The sequence below is a fragment of the Pyrus communis genome, chromosome 15 (assembly GCF_041283825.1).
Source record: "Pyrus communis isolate YQ-2024b chromosome 15, ASM4128382v1, whole genome shotgun sequence".
NCBI lineage: Eukaryota > Viridiplantae > Streptophyta > Magnoliopsida > Rosales > Rosaceae > Pyrus > Pyrus communis.
The window spans coordinates 4,621,913-4,637,503 of record NC_142579.1 but is presented as its reverse complement, the minus strand read 5'-3'; the positions used below and the strand labels follow the sequence as shown (position 1 = coordinate 4,637,503).

The following is a 15,591-nucleotide window of genomic DNA, read 5'->3' as shown; positions in this document are numbered from 1 at the left end:
TCAAGCTGATTATGTCATCAGCTTAATGAATTATCATACATTCAATCCCATCAAATGCAGAAATTGATGCAATTTCAATACTTTATAGTGGAATAGAAGAAAAGTAGAACTTCGTGACCTATTTTGAAAATCATCTTAAATTTGAAGAGTGTATAATGTAATTAACCTTTGGCAATATAAGACATAGTGGACCGACCACTTTGGTGCCATAACATATAATTATTCGTGATTACACACATAATAGGATTTGATAGAAAGTAGGATATCGACATTATATATAGAGTAAAATCTTTGTATAGTCATAATGCTAGGATTAAATCAATTTTATAACTATAGGGAGGTTATTACTTAATAGAGGTTTTTTAATTAAAATTTTTATTATTATTAAGGGGAGGGGAATTAGAGGAGTGATTGGGAGTTTTGAACCCAAGACCCATGGGTAAAACTCAATACTATATCCACTAAAGTATTGGACCACGTGCAAATAAAGGTGTTTTTTACTTAGTTATTTATCCTTAATGAATGTGTCATGGATACAAACAACCACATTAGCAGTTGAGCATTCTAATTCCAAGCTGTGACTTTGGAAAAAAGACAACCCAATTTGTAAATATTTTATTTCTCATTCCAGAAAAAATGTTTATTTCATCTTAAATTTTTATTTGTAACAATATCGCATATGGTTTTAGTTATTGACAACTATTATTATGTGGGCGAGTTTCTTAAGACAGCACCTAGAGAATTTATAACTTATAATGTGGAGTTTATTTTTGTATATAACTGGCTCAAATTGGGACCACAATTGTTTAAGACTACTTGAAGGTTATTTTTCTTATGAATATGTTTGGCTATTTCAGGATGAGTAAGAATTTCTATTCAAAATTATCATTTTTTATTTACAGAACTTTGTGCTTATAATTTAAACCATTCATATTATAAATCATTATGTAAAGATCATCTCTACAAAAAAAAAAAAAATGAATTAGAACTAAGGTTATTAAGTTCATCAACTGTGGCAAACAGATAGACGATTCGTAACACTTTTTCCATTTCAGTTTATTTGTTCTTATATAATTGGATGACTAAACAACCTTAGTTTTAATGGATTTTTTTCCAGATATGATTTGTATAAAGTGAGTTATAATATAAACAGTATGAATCATAAACATGAACGTTTATAAACCAGAAACCAACAATTTTGAGTAAGAACTCCTTATCATTTTTTGAGTAGCCAAGTATTATTCTTTATTTATAGAATGTCATGGTTCTATTATAATAAAGATTGTCTTTGCATATGTACATATCTCTTAATGAATAAAGAATTTTCACTGTATAAATATTGTAATTGAAAACAGTTTAATTTCTTAATTTTCATTTGAAGATAATTTCTACAAACAATCATTCGAATAAGAGATCATTTATGTAATAAGTCGATGATATCAAATAATATTGAAGAATACAAATATAATATTGTAATATTAGAATTAAAAGTTGAAACGATCATTTGATGTGATCTACTTTTATTACATGGAAAAAAAAACGAAGAGTGAACAACACACTGCTTTCATGCCTCACAATTGAAACCCTACTGTGGTTTGAGGCTGAATTATAAAAACAGTAATACAGAAGCAAATTAAGGGTAAAAGGAATTATTAGACCAAATAGCATTAATCTGGCTGTGGTCCGCCGGAAATGGCAGCATATGCATCTCATCTCCGCCACCAAGCCCTGCCATATGCTGCTGCTGATGATCTTGTGGGACGTTCATCATGTCCATGAACCACGGCTGCTGCTGCCTCTGCATTGCGGTGTCCATGTTATTGTTCAGCGCAAAACCCTGCTGCCTCTCCCCTCCACACTCCGCCGCAGTTGCAGCAGCTGCAGGCAGCGCCGTTGGTTGTAGTTGCACTTGGCTTTTAGATTCCTGATCATTTAGAATCTTCATCCGGTTGTGGATCTCCTTCAAATTTTGTTCAACCAGCCACCCCAAATCATTCAAATCAACCATGCTCAAACCCTGGAGAGACTTCCCAGTCAGACTCTGGAACATCACTCTCGTCATCTCCTTCTCGCGGTTCTCCTTCCTTTGCTTCTTCAATTGCTCGTTGGCCTTGGCGATCCGCTGCCGCAGAAAACTCTCTTGGTTCACCATCTTCTTGCTCTGCTCCATCTCCGGCATGGTCTTGAACTGGGCAAGAACCCGCTGGACTCCCAACGGCGATGGCCAGACCTCCGGTTGAGAGTCATACGGGCTGTAAATAATCGCGCACGCCTGAACATCACAAAGGGTGCTGAGTTCACTCACCTTCTTCATCAAACCCTTCTTTCTCTTCTTGTACGTCGCCTTTCGCGCTGAGTCGTTGCTGATGTAGGTCAGTTTTACTTTCTTTCTAGTCATGGCTCGTCAGAGAAGAGAAGACAGAACAATCTAGAGAAGAAGGAAGCTTTTGAGGGTTTGCTATGATATACCAGAAACAGCCGATGCTCTATATATATATATATAGCAAGAAAAGGGCTACCTTACTCACCTGGGAGATATGGTTTTGAATGAGAATTAATTCAGGAGATTTTGTGTCGTATGGTACATTGGATGGACAATCATCAAGCTACTATATTAGAGAATTTTTTGTCTTTTATCATGCAATATTCGCTGAATTCATTCATACACTGAATTTCTTATATTCCATATTTGTTAAGGAAATAGAATTTTCACATAAATGGAAATTTATTGGTGAGTTACATTTGTAGGATAATATCAAATCTCTGGCAGATTCTATTAGCAAAAGAAATTTTGTAATTTGCAATTTTTTGTTGATATTCCTGGGACTTGTTTATCCAACCTTGTTCTTTATCTGGATTAATCTTGTCTGTTAACTTTCATACATGCATGCATGCACACCAGAGATGATCATTTCTCTGTATTTGGTAGTCACTTATAAGGTAGTCAAAGCTCATTCGTGTTACGAGTTTTTCTATTTTTTAATTTTTTTGGTTTCTTTTTGTGCAAATTCGTGTTTAAGAGGATAGGATACTTGTCCTAATTATTCATATACTATTTCTTCACAAATTTCATACTATACACACATTCAATAATAATTTTCAGGCGAAGTAATACTATGTCTTCACAAACCTTCAGGCGGCATTATTGACGGTTGTGGCTGTGGTGATAGTGGTTGCAGCTGTTGTTATGGTGGTGATAGTGGTTGTAACTGTTGTTATGGTGGTGATGGTGGCATTGGTGGTGGCAATGGCAGTAGTGGCGATTTTGATGGCAGTGGTGGCGGTTATGGCGGTGGTGGTGGCAACAACAATGATGGTGTAAAGTTAGTGTTTGTAGTGTTAAGTGGTGACGGTGACTTTGTTCTCCAAGAGAAAAAATGAGTGTAGAAGGTTAAAAAAATGTCATTTTTAAAAACTAATGAGGGTTTTACTGGAATTGAGATACTCATTAAAAGCTTAACTCTGATTTTTATTAAAAACCAACTTTTAAAAGCAACCTACATGTTGCTTTTAAAAGTTGTTGTTTGACGGCCTTTGCTTTTAAAATAAACGTGATATTTTATTTTTTCCACACCACTTTATTATTGCTTAATTTTAAAGTGAAGCAGTTTTTCTGTAAAAAAAAAAAAAATTACCAAAGGGGACTTAAAAGAAAGAAAAAAAGTCCGAATTTTAAATTTATATGCGACAATTCCCTTGGATTCATTATCACTTATGTTAGAAGAAGAAGTGGTTTGGGGGGGGGGGGGGGGGGGGGCGTTGTGGGAAACCTTTGAATTTGAAGGTAACAATTCTCGACTTTAAATTCGATATAAATAGTTGTCATTTCTAAGGCATCGTTTTGTATTGTATTTTTCACTAAAATCTACTTCACTTTAAATTTAAGAGAAATTAGAATCCCCACCTCCTATCTTGCAATTTTTTAACTAAAAATCTACAGGATTTTGACTTTTTGTTTGACATATCAGTTGGAGAACAAAATTTACAAAAAGATTAAAGATCAATATGCCACATAAGCCTTCAAATTTAAATTTTGTGTTTAAAATTTGATATCTATTTTGGAGATGGTCTAAGATGCTTTAGCTTGACTCCATTCCAACATAATTAGAGCATCTCCAGTGGAGTCCCTAAATATGGACAACCACTGTATAAAATGGGTATAAAACAAATATAAGGACAAAATGAATCTCCAATAGATCGGAAAGTTGAGAATACTAATACCTAAGTAATCTGGTGGAGCCAGTAACTCTGACAACAACACAACTGCTTTGACGAGCATAGTAGAGTCCAACAAGGATAGAAATTTATTGGGGGCAAGTCACGTAGAAAAAGCACAAGCACCGATTCCAAAACAAAACAACGATCATACTTCCAAGCCAATGAGCAAAGCGGGTTTGGTTCTATGCGGACCAACACCTCATTGCAAGTTCGACTCATAGATTACTCATCTAATTACTCATCTAAAGTCTACAATAAGCTTTTCATGCAACTCAATCGATGTTCACTAACACTTCGACTGAAGCTAGTGTTCGCAAAGCTCTGGGGACAATGTAGTCGTGCCTTAAACCCATTATGTGCACCTGGATGACTGATAACGAAAGTCGACTTTTCAGATGAACTTCATTCAACACAAGGACAAATGGAGATGAAGGATAAGACCCTGAAGATTGTTGTGTCCAAATTTCAAAATTTTCTACATAGCCAATCCTTCAGTTTTTCGAACAAAGACAACTGAAGCTATGTTCCTATCATAACTGCATGGCTGTGGGAAAACGAAGATCTCAAAGCCTTCCTGATTTTTTCAAGTGGAGTTTCATATACACCTAGACAGCTGAGAAGTAGAGCTACAATGTTACTATTTTTCGAATTTTCCAGAAAACAGAACGGTTTCAAATATGGTACATAAAGCAGCTTAATAGCAAGCCAGCCTAACCAGCACATCGCAACAGCACTGACAAATCCAAGCTACGTGGAGTTTGTGTCATGCTCCATCATGAAGATACGAATGTCAGATTTCTATAGAATTTTGCGCAATTCAATTCCGAGCTACGTGGACAAAGTTATCATCGTTTTACCACTCATAGTGCAGGCTATAATTCTCTGCTGAATTCCTCAAGTCCTTCCTCTTAACTCCAATCAAACGATACAAAATGGCATCAATTTCACTCTTACATGCCCACCTTACCACCACTACCACCATCACCCCCTCTCTCACCTACCATCGTTGTGGCCACCACCTCACCACGAGCACCGCCTCCACCACCCATCATCATTACTCCCCGCCACCAACTCCCAAATGTCATATATTGATTGAAACATTAAATTTGGTTTTAAACTTCATTTTACTTTTAGGTTAGTGAAACAAAAGAATTTCACATTGTTCAAAAAAAAAAAACAAAAAACAAAAAAAACAAAAGAATTTCACAAACTCTAATGAAATGAAAATTTGGGTTGAGAGGTATGATAAGAAAAATGATTTTTACACTCTTATTTTAAAAACTGAGTTTCAAGATTGTAGTTAAAAATAAGCTCAAAAATTAACACAGGTGTGTTGAAATAATTTCCTAAAAAAATACATGTAAATCAAAGTCATTTACACTCATAATTTATAATCCTTCATTTGCACCACCGTGTTAGTAAATAGTAGCTACAAAATCCCCTGATAATCATAAACCAAACGCCACAAATTTGAAACTACAAAACAAAAATATAAAAACCGGAATCCGAACTCAACCCGAGCCCAGCTTCGCCTAAGCCGAACCGAGTCGGTCCAGAGCGTCCATGGCGGCTTTCAATCTGGGCTGGACCTTCAGCGCCGCCTCGTAAGCCTTCCTGGCCTCCTCCGCCATCTTCTTCCCCTCATAGCACTCTCCCAACGTACAAAACGCCTTCACATTTTCCGGACTCAGCTCCACAGCCCGAGTCAAATCCTCGATCACCGAGTCAACCCGGGCTTTCCGGTTCATCGACAGCTTGATCTCCGCCCTCTTGACAAGCGCATCCCCGCGATCCTCTTCGGTCAGGCTCTTCCGGCAGAGAGGGGATAGAGCGACGTCGATGGCGTCGAGGGCTGAGGTCTTGTATCCCTGGGCGTCGAGGGTGAGGGCTTTGAGGATGTGGGCGGCGGCGTCCTTGGGGTCGAGGGCGATAGCCTTCTCGGCCTCGTCGAGGGCCTGCTGGGAGAGGGAGGCGGAGGAGGAGCGGGAGTTGGCGGATCGGGACTGACCGAGGAGCTGGGCGCCAAGGACGAAGTGACGCTTGGCTTGGGCTGCGGGTTTGTTGCGGAAGCGGTAGCGGAGGTTGGCGATGAGTTTTTGGGGGATGTTGTGGATGGAGAGGAAGGCGACGACGACGACGAGGATTAGGCCGGCCTGGAGGAGAATGTCCTTGGCGATTCGGGACCGGTCGATCGGTGCGGATTCATCTGTTTGGGAATTGATGTATCGGAGTTGGGATTGAAGGAAATCCATGAGTGGATGTTTGGGAATCGGGTTGAGGGAGGATTGGGAGAGAGATGGGAAAATTGGGAAGGGGAAGACTAAGGAGGGAGGGTCGACTATTTTGACTGACTGGACGCTGTGACTGGCTTTTGGGATATTTAATGAAGCCTCCTCTTCTCCTCTTCTCTTCTCATGGGGTTTGCCTCGCTTGCCTCAACTTTCCCACGTACGGATGACTGTTCATCAAATGAATTTGATTAGCATGCGACTAAAGACTTATACGTAGCTCCTTGCAGTGACAGATTCAAGATTTGAACTTTAAGAGGGTCTCAGTGTTAAGTACAAGTTTACATAAGAATAGAGCGCCAAGCACATAGAAAAAAAAAATCAATTTACGCATTTGGTGAGCTTGTTGAACACGTGTATATGCTAAAAGTGGTATAAAAAACTTGTCGAATGTTGTCAACGCAGTACGTCAAAATATGCCTAGCATGCACTACATCAAACATTTAGTAAGCATAAAAGAAATTCGTACCAAATATTCGGAATAACATCCAAAAACCTTCGCATGTATATTTCCAAACTCGGGTGGTTCTTATTTCCATCTGCCCTTGGCTCTGCGAACTGATAATTTCTTTGATTTAATCACTAGTTATATATTTAAAAAGTTTATTTTTAATTGTGAAAAAAAAACTTCCGATTTTAAAATCTATAGAGTCCATGTTAAAAGAGAAAATCAAACGTTCATCGATCTGAAAAGACCAAAAATATTTGAATAGCACGGTTTGATCCTCTTCGATATTTTGGGTACATTGTTAAACCATACGTATTACGCAACGGTCATTGGGTTAGGCAAGAAACGCGTCTACAAACCAAAGAAGCTTAGTCAGTTGCAGAAATTCGACTACCATAGTACAACCGTCAACTCTTTAACTCAGGTCCGGGCAGAAGGCGATGTTCCAGCCACCGGAACCAATTGCAGAGGAGACTTTAGCAACCTCTTTAGTGACTCAACTATGCTACCAAAACAAGGGCGCTGGGCTGGATCACTGCAAACAAAATAAACAAACGTCACCAACTAAACATATAGACATATAAACAAACACGACTCCACAGGTGCTACTAATTGGTCGTCCCTAAGTCGCAATTTATCTTCCACGCCACATGTGGAAGATAGATTAGTCTCTTGGCACTCGGTATACACGTTATAGTAAAGTTGTATTGATCTACTTCGATCACAACTGGGAAGATCTCGGGTAGACTTACTCAGCCCAACAGGATTCCACAAGCGAAGCCAACATTGGGGGAGTATTAACAGGGATAGTAAGCCTTCTGTTCTGGAAAGCAACTGCTCCGACTACCTGAGAGATTGAACGACATCATTTACCATAGTTAATAAAAGGAAAAACAAAGAAAATAGAGAATGAAGTCATAACGTGTAGCGTGCAGGACAAGACTGAAGGAAAGTAGATGCTGATCACGACATGTACCTGGGCGGGGCTAAGACCTTTCCAGGGTTGTTCCATGGTTACAAGTTCCCATAGGATCACTCCGAAACTGTAAACATCGGACTTCTCATTTGAGGGCTCTCCGCGAAGGAATTCTGGAGCCATCCACTCAGGCTGAAAATTAAATTTAGTGAGTTACATGATGATTGATGCACTGCAAAGTAATACTTCAACCTGCGAAAGTATTGATGGAAATGCCCGACTTTACATAGCGGACTAAAGAGTTCATGGTAACTCAGCTTGCACACAGCATTCATAGCATATGTATACACTAATGTAGCAGAAACAAGTAAAACTAATTTGTGAGACAAAAACACCAAACAAACATTGACCTAGGCTTTCATCTCAATCCTATTTCTCAGAAACAATGAATTCGACAGCCGCGGTAATACAGATTAAGTCCACAAACAATGAATTTGTGCACGCTGACAGACTCCTGTATATGCGCGCACAGACAGAGAGAGAGAGAGAGAGAGAGACTTACTGTTCCAGCGACGGACTTGGATGATATGAAAGTGTTCGCCTTAAATCTGGATAACCCAAAATCGCATACCTAGGAATAAATGAAACAAATCAAGTCCACAAACACCCAACCGGAGAACTCAAAGCACCATGCAAATCTCTTTCTTTATCTAAATATACCTTTGCTGTCCAATTTTTATCAACCAACAAATTTGGAGACTTAAGATCCCAATGGACAATAGGAGGGTTAAGACAATGGAGGTAATTGATCCCCTTGGCCTGCAGGGAAGATAACTTTTAGAGTTAACTAACAGAAAACATAGTTAGCATGTGAGAAGGGAAATGATGATGCTAAATTGCACAAACCACATCCAATGCCAATCGCAACCGCCTCCTCTGATCCAGAAGTTCCCCGGAAGCTGGCCTGTGAATAAGGCGATAAAGACTACCCCTGCGTCACCAATACCATGATAGCGACGGGTTTAGACATAATAATTATACACATGAGAATTAACTGTCAATAAAAAAAGTTGGAAAGAAATTACCTTGGCAGATATTCAGTTACTATAGACAGATGAGGACGCTTTGTAACCGCACCCATGAAAAGAACTACGTTTGGATGACGAACACGTTTCATAATTGCAACCTGAATACAATGTGAAAATCAACTTCAGCTAAAAGGCTTCAATCTAATGATATACAAGTTTCTGATGCACATACAAAGGAAACCTACCTCACGTAAAAACTCTTTCAATTGATCATCATGGAAATCCTGAACAGTTAGAACCTTGACGGCAACATCCTGGATTACACCAAAATTAAATTTTAGTAGAAAACGAAAACAAAGGAAGAAAGAATTAGGTGCAACAGCAAACTACGCTGACATATATTACAAGACAGATGTTCAACATCTAACCGAAGACATGAGAAGAAGGAACAGATTAAGCAAAAAGTTAAATTACCCTTGATCATCTAATTAAATTGGCCAATGGAGTAAGTTCTTTTTCGGAAACACAAGTAGTTACTAGACCTATCCCGAAGATGGGAATGGGTAAAAGAACTGGCACAGAGGCCAAACCCTGCAGCTATATTATATTAAGCAATATGCACCACTCATCAAGTTTGTTCTCGTGATCAGACCAAACAGATACAGCATATCAAAAGTATTCACGTCATAACTGAACCACTCTTCCCCACCCCCCCAAACAAATAATCGCGGCCCAATCACAACAAACAAAATACTTACCGATCTATTCCATTCTGCACGATGCACTGTCCCAAATGAGCCTGGAAAGGAGCAGAACATGAATTCATGTAGAAGCGAAGAGTAGTGATTGAGCAAATAAAAAGAAATAAACATGCATCTAGTTCAATAAAGGGGAGGATAGATACCAGCACCAACACGCTCTTTGATATTCAACTCGTCCCATGCGATCTCAAGCCAGTCCATTGCAAGAGATGGTTCAAGATTCAAGTACCTTGGGATAGTCACAGCAGAAATTCTACCTTGTTTCACAAGTTCACTATGAACCCCCTCTAGATCTGATTGGTTGTACAAAGTTACTTTACGTTGGTCAACACTGTTACTTATAAACTGACTTCTTGATACAACAATCTCCTTTCTGTAAGCTTGTTGTATAACAGCATTATCTTCGCGAAGTCTAGCACATTCCTCTAATGATGCCACAGCAGCGGTTGCAGTAATATCAAGAGCTTCCGAAGAATCGCCCTCAAGGCAATGTGGAGCGTTTCCCTTCAACCCCAAAGGCATCAGAGAAGATTCCCACCCAAATCTAGTTTGATCAACCGGAAGAAAATTGGTTTCCTTGATGACGTGACCTCCCTCCCCACCGACTGTAAGAGATCGATCTTTAAGGATTGAAGAACCTATCAAGAAAGGATAAAAATGGTACCACATGCGTTATGTAAATCATCAAATGTACAATCAGGCAGCATAACAAACGTTTTCTTCTCCGTATCAATGCACAAAACAAAAGAAAAACAAAAATCTAACAGTTGTCAGTTTTAAAATTAGACAAAATAATCATTGTAACTACAATGATGCCTCCATCCTGTAGTTCATTCAGACTGCCTTCAATTTCAAGTACTCCGAAATAATGGAACATGCATCTTCAAGGTTTACCTGCATAAAAGGGATCTTCGGGGGGAGCCCATGAGTGCTTTGAGTTTGTGAATTGGCAAAATAATCCACTATCCTTGTAAGGTTGTTGGGATTCTTTTAGGTGAGAATTTTGAAATGGTGAAGGTATAGAAGAAAGAGTTCCTCCATTTATCGAAGAGTCTGGACTGTGAAGGTTTCCTGGTTCCCCAACTAGATCAACCACATATTCCCTGTTAAGAAACATATATAACCATCAAATAAAGAAGAAAAATATACGTAAAATTCTGAATTAAACGAACAGTTGAAACGAAAACGTTCTTTTTTGACCATGCATGACATGGTACTCAGAATCAAATGCATATTTCCACCATAAGAACAACGGGGTATGACAGGGGAGAAAGGGAACTTATCTGACAACAGTCAAGTTAGTTATGAGCCAAGGCTAAAGTCTTCAACACCAAAAGTTAAGAAAACAGTGAGACTGAGAAACAACAGAGAATTGACCAATAATTCAGCAAAGATTTAATGCTACAGAGTGTATAGATGAAAGAAAAAGATTGACGCGCTTGGATCAAATGAACAAAAACTCCAGAAATAACGTTATGGTTAAATATCATTCGGGAAACAAATGCTACCAAAACATAAAAAATGAACTAATAGTCAATATCTACATTTCAGATTGAATTTATATGCTGAACCATGTTATAAAAAATGTTAAAAAAAAATTTAAAAAAAAAATCTGCCAGCAACAATTCTTCACGCTCACTTAAAACTTTCTAACCTCAAAAGCTTCCTGTCATCTTCAATTTTGACAAGACAAGAGGACCGATGATATGCTACACAATACTTACAACCACGAGCTATGCGACAAGGCAAACCTATGTGGTCTGCCAATTTCTGCACGTTGGAAATATAGAATTGAGTTATTAAGAATGAGTGACCAGTCCACAACACACAAGCACAAATGAAAACACATATGTGAGTTTTCTTTCTGTATCCATTCATTCCGCTTGAAACGAGAAAAGCAACCCTGCAGGTTCCGAGATAACATTACCAAAAGATCGAATATTATGATTTGTAATTGTACACTATCTGCTCAAAGAGTAGATAATGAATCAAGAGATAATGAAATTCTCAATTGTGTTTATTTGCAAAGCATCTAAGTAGGTGTATCCACAAAAGGATAGGAATATGCATGGTCTTTCCCCACAAACCCAATAACAATTACATCGGCAAGAATTGTGTCAGTACACCACAAAAAGCTACATATACGTATACCTCACTGAATGATCACATGTCGAAAACTCATAGCTCTATATAACTGTGTGTCCCTTGATGCTTCTAATTCAGTTGCATTCTCATGTGAAACCCTGTTCACAGATTCATATATGTTGAAACATTTGTTGTACAATCAAAGATTACGAGTCCTAAATTTTACTACTAAGAGCGTGTCTTCAGTATGACAAAAAAAAAAGTGTGCCTTCAGAAACCTTAATACATAAGATATAAACTAATCGGCACAATATATATAGATGCAACTAATCGGCACTAGCTTTCAGATAACACTCGTAATTCCTTTTACGGCCATTAGAACGACGAAGGTGCGGACTATAAACAGAAATAGGCAAAACTATGAGGTACAAGTTGTCACCTTGAAAAGAATGGCACGATGCCGGCAAAGCCCCATTGATAGGATGCCAATGGGGAGCACAATACACTTATGAAAATCCCTCAATCTCTTGCTAACCACTTTCCAACGCGTGTGTAGATCTCCTTGCTCCGCGGGATAATTACCCCTTCAAGTTTAAGCGACTCAGAAACATTATAATTAATGAAACAAACATGTTTCAAGTTAAAAGGGGGGAAAACTGAAACCCACCCCATATAGACTGCAACAAGCTTGCCAAGTTTCTCCACCAATATTAAAGTATTCTCTGAAGAGCACGATAGTTGATGTGCTTTATCTTGAAGCTCCTTCAGGCGAGAGTCACCATTTTTATCGACAAGAAGCACCTCCATTGATGTCTCACCAGGTTTAACTTCTTTAAGTGACATCAAGGACGGTATACGTTTACCCTCCTCCACATCATTGCATAGCACCCAAAGATATGGATTCATCCCCAAAATGTTGTAGAAACCATCTGATATCTTGTCATTGTAAGACAAGCAGCCACTGACCTGGAAAATTTGCACGGAATTCATTACTCATTAACGATGAGCTACAATGTTAGAAATGTATAAAATTCCTTACAGACGATTGAAATTTAGAAAATATTTTCAATCGAACTTCTGACCTTTAGCTTTAAGTTCAAACAACTACATGCGTACCAATTCACCAAGATCTTACTGGCATAACTAATGCTTTATTGTCTAACTGTGAATTTGGATCATTGATCATGCTATATGATTCTCGAACAGTGAGTTTAGCAACATAAGTAAATAAATTTTTACGCTTTGACAACAAAAGTTTGGCAAGTGATGCATTAATTTCTCTACATATACACAAGTATACATGCGAATTTTATAAGCGCTACAAATTGGTACATATACCTAATTAAATTTTGTGGTGATAGTGATACAAACATGTAGTCTCTATCACTGGAGCTTACAAAGGCTGATGTTGGAATGGACCACAAAAATCTTGGACCTATTAGTAACAGAACCATTTTATCCAAGAACTAAAATATACAAATAGGATATCAATACTGACATTTCATACAAAATTAACACACATTATTCGTAAGGAAAAAATGACAAATAGAGAAAGAGAGAAGGAGAAAAGAGGGGGGGGGGGGGAGAGAGGTAAACATGCCAAAAAGAAAAAAAGAAAAAAAAAGAGAGAGAGTAATTAAACTTACCCAGAGCCGGTACGACACCGTCTCAGCATCCGTAACCTCAAGTTCAGTACGAGTCTCGTGCAAGAGCAATGTTTCAGCACCCAGAGTAGCCTGAGAACTAAGCCTCTTGGCCAAAAGAAGCTGCAAATAATAACTCTCCTTAGACCTCTGCGACAAGCTCACTTTAGCACTCTCCTCCCCCACCTCCTCCTCTTCCTCCACTTCCAAATGCCTCGTTGTCACGGACGAGTCCTTAACATCCCCAGAGAAGTTCCCATCCAACGTCGTCGTTCCTGAAAACAAGCTCCCCGCATAGCTACTCCCGCTCGAAACCCTCGGCAGCGACACCTGCCGGTCAAAGCTCCGGTCAACACTCCGGTGCTTGAGCATAGCCATCGTGGTGGACTCCGGCGCCATCTGTGGTGGGCCAGCCTCGGCCACTTGATGATCGTGATAGTGATCACCATGATAATGACGAGGCAGACGCGGGAGCAACAGCTCGCGATCCTCATCAACAAGGTGGCATGAGGATGATGAGGAGGATGACAACCTCCTTGGGCCCCTCACGTGACCAGGAGTATTCGATGGCTTGGGTCGAGTACTAGTCCCCTTCTTGTCATGACGGAACCAGTCGCAAAAGGTGGCCAACTGCGGTGGCTTCCTTTCGAGGACGTGGCCCGTGAAGTACTGAACTTCGGAAGACAGAGAAGAAGTGGTAGTGGCTGAGGATTTGTACAAGTTGCTGGTGGCGGTTTTGAGCACCTTTTGTTGGTGATCATCTCTATCTCTAGTCGCGGTTGTGGTGGTGGTGGAGGTGGTGGCAGTGTCGCTGTCTTTGCTTCCTTTCTCGTGATCGTCATGATCTTCTTGCAACAGCTGTTTGGACGACGAATCGAACCTTCGATCCGGGAATTGCCTCGGGAAGAAGTAAGTCGTTTTGTGAGGCATTCTTCACCAACCTCCCGACACCCCAACCAAACCAAATAATAATTAAAACTAACACCCAAAAGTCCAACTGGTCACATGCGCAACGCTGACTTCCTCCTCCGTGCACTGTGTCAGGCCGGCGTCGTTTCTCAATCTCTCAGAATACACCGAGAATAAGAAGAAGACTGATCACAATATATATATATATATACACACACACACATATATATATATAAACAAAAACAACAACCCTACTGACCGTACAATTTCTACAAATCGCTTTGGTTTTCTTCAAACCAAAGCGCATTCAGCTGATGAAGAGATGAGTTTTTCCAAAGCTGTGTTTTTTGAATTTTGATGAGAAAGATTTGGAAGACGAATAGCGATGGTGATTTTTTAGAGAGAGAGAGAGAGGGTGTTGGGGAGTTGGGTGAGTATTTTCAGCAAATGAGACAGCTAAGTAGTGGGGAAATTGAACAAATAATAACCATGACTTATTCACTGAGGAGCGATTCTAAAAAGCGCACAGGGGTTGCATGCGCACCCTGTCTAATATTTCTCCACGTCAAATTAAAAGCCAAGGCCATCGCGACACGCCGGCCTATACGCCAGCGCGCTCGCTGCCTACCAAGCGTAAGTTAGCGTGGGTCCGCATGGTGGGTGTAATGTGTGTTACGTGATTAAATAGGTAAATTAATGAAATGATTTGAAAATTTTAAGTTTTAACGATAAGGACAAAATAAAGAGTAAAGTGAATAATAACATGATTGACTTTTTAGTGTAAAAATGTGATTTTTTGTTAAAATAAACAACCCTAAAAGCTTTTCGTTAGAACTCCTGATTAAATATGTTTGTAGCGTCCACTATCCAAAAAGAGTAGGGGATATCAACTTGCAAACCTGCATGGTTAAGTAAATGGACGAAATAGCCCTTGTTTTATTATATTTTGAGTTAATTTCATAATTTACCGGAGCTAAATCTCTTAAATGATATTAATGATTTCAATTAAATTATTTAAACAAACAAGGTTTCATTCTAACAATTAAGTTGACAAGAACTCGAAACCAAAATGATCCATTAATTTACATCTTCTATCAATTTAACTGTTTAATTCTTCATTAAATTAATGATATGGCAGATGTGAGACCATTTATGGGTTGTATAGAAGTCACATTAATACCATTAGAATCAAAATGTGATGGATTGTTGGTTTGGAATACGAAGCATTAGTAGAGGAGATATCAAAGCTCCACCCTGATGACTAGTTTATGTCTAATGTGGTGCAAGAAATCATC

The 15,591-nt window shown here is 39.0% G+C and overlaps 2 protein-coding genes and 1 pseudogene across 2 annotated transcripts; all 3 read right to left on the bottom strand.

The window, feature by feature from the left end:
- Window positions 1-1,633: 1,633 nt before the first annotated feature.
- Window positions 1,634-2,422, bottom strand: LOC137729102 (agamous-like MADS-box protein AGL80 pseudogene; annotated as a pseudogene).
- Window positions 2,423-5,592: 3,170 nt separating this feature from the next.
- LOC137708553 (uncharacterized) lies at window positions 5,593-7,052 on the bottom strand. Its single transcript, XM_088686352.1, has 2 exons — window positions 6,976-7,052; window positions 5,593-6,676 (listed from the first exon to the last, which is right to left on the bottom strand). The coding sequence occupies exon 2, from the start codon at window positions 6,468-6,470 to the stop codon at window positions 5,751-5,753; it is 720 nt and encodes a 239-aa protein (XP_088542478.1). The 5' UTR covers window positions 6,471-6,676; window positions 6,976-7,052; the 3' UTR covers window positions 5,593-5,750.
- A 141-nt stretch (window positions 7,053-7,193) lies between these two features.
- LOC137708543 (serine/threonine-protein kinase CTR1-like) lies at window positions 7,194-14,842 on the bottom strand. The gene is made up of 15 exons (XM_068447647.2): window positions 13,391-14,842; window positions 12,412-12,710; window positions 12,184-12,328; window positions 11,314-11,429; window positions 10,554-10,762; window positions 9,803-10,297; window positions 9,657-9,697; window positions 9,144-9,212; window positions 8,956-9,056; window positions 8,777-8,861; window positions 8,591-8,689; window positions 8,433-8,501; window positions 7,931-8,062; window positions 7,707-7,801; window positions 7,194-7,489 (listed from the first exon to the last, which is right to left on the bottom strand). The coding sequence occupies exons 1-15, from the start codon at window positions 14,315-14,317 to the stop codon at window positions 7,375-7,377; spliced, it is 2,997 nt and encodes a 998-aa protein (XP_068303748.2). The 5' UTR covers window positions 14,318-14,842; the 3' UTR covers window positions 7,194-7,374.
- Window positions 14,843-15,591: the final 749 nt, after the last annotated feature.

What these genes read in the sequence shown, in the direction of transcription:
- LOC137708553 (XM_088686352.1), bottom strand. Translation starts at nt 6,470, where the DNA reads ATGGATTTCCTTCAATCCCAACTCCGATACATCAATTCCCAAACAGAT.
- LOC137708543 (XM_068447647.2), bottom strand. Translation starts at nt 14,317, where the DNA reads ATGCCTCACAAAACGACTTACTTCTTCCCGAGGCAATTCCCGGATCGA. An exon ending in TGAAAGAGTTTTTACGTGAG is followed by an intron (nt 9,057 to 9,143) that starts GTAGGTTTCCTT and finishes CATTGTATTCAG; the next exon opens with GTTGCAATTATGAAACGTGT. An exon ending in TGCGATTGGCATTGGATGTG is followed by an intron (nt 8,690 to 8,776) that starts GTTTGTGCAATT and finishes TCTTCCCTGCAG; the next exon opens with GCCAAGGGGATCAATTACCT.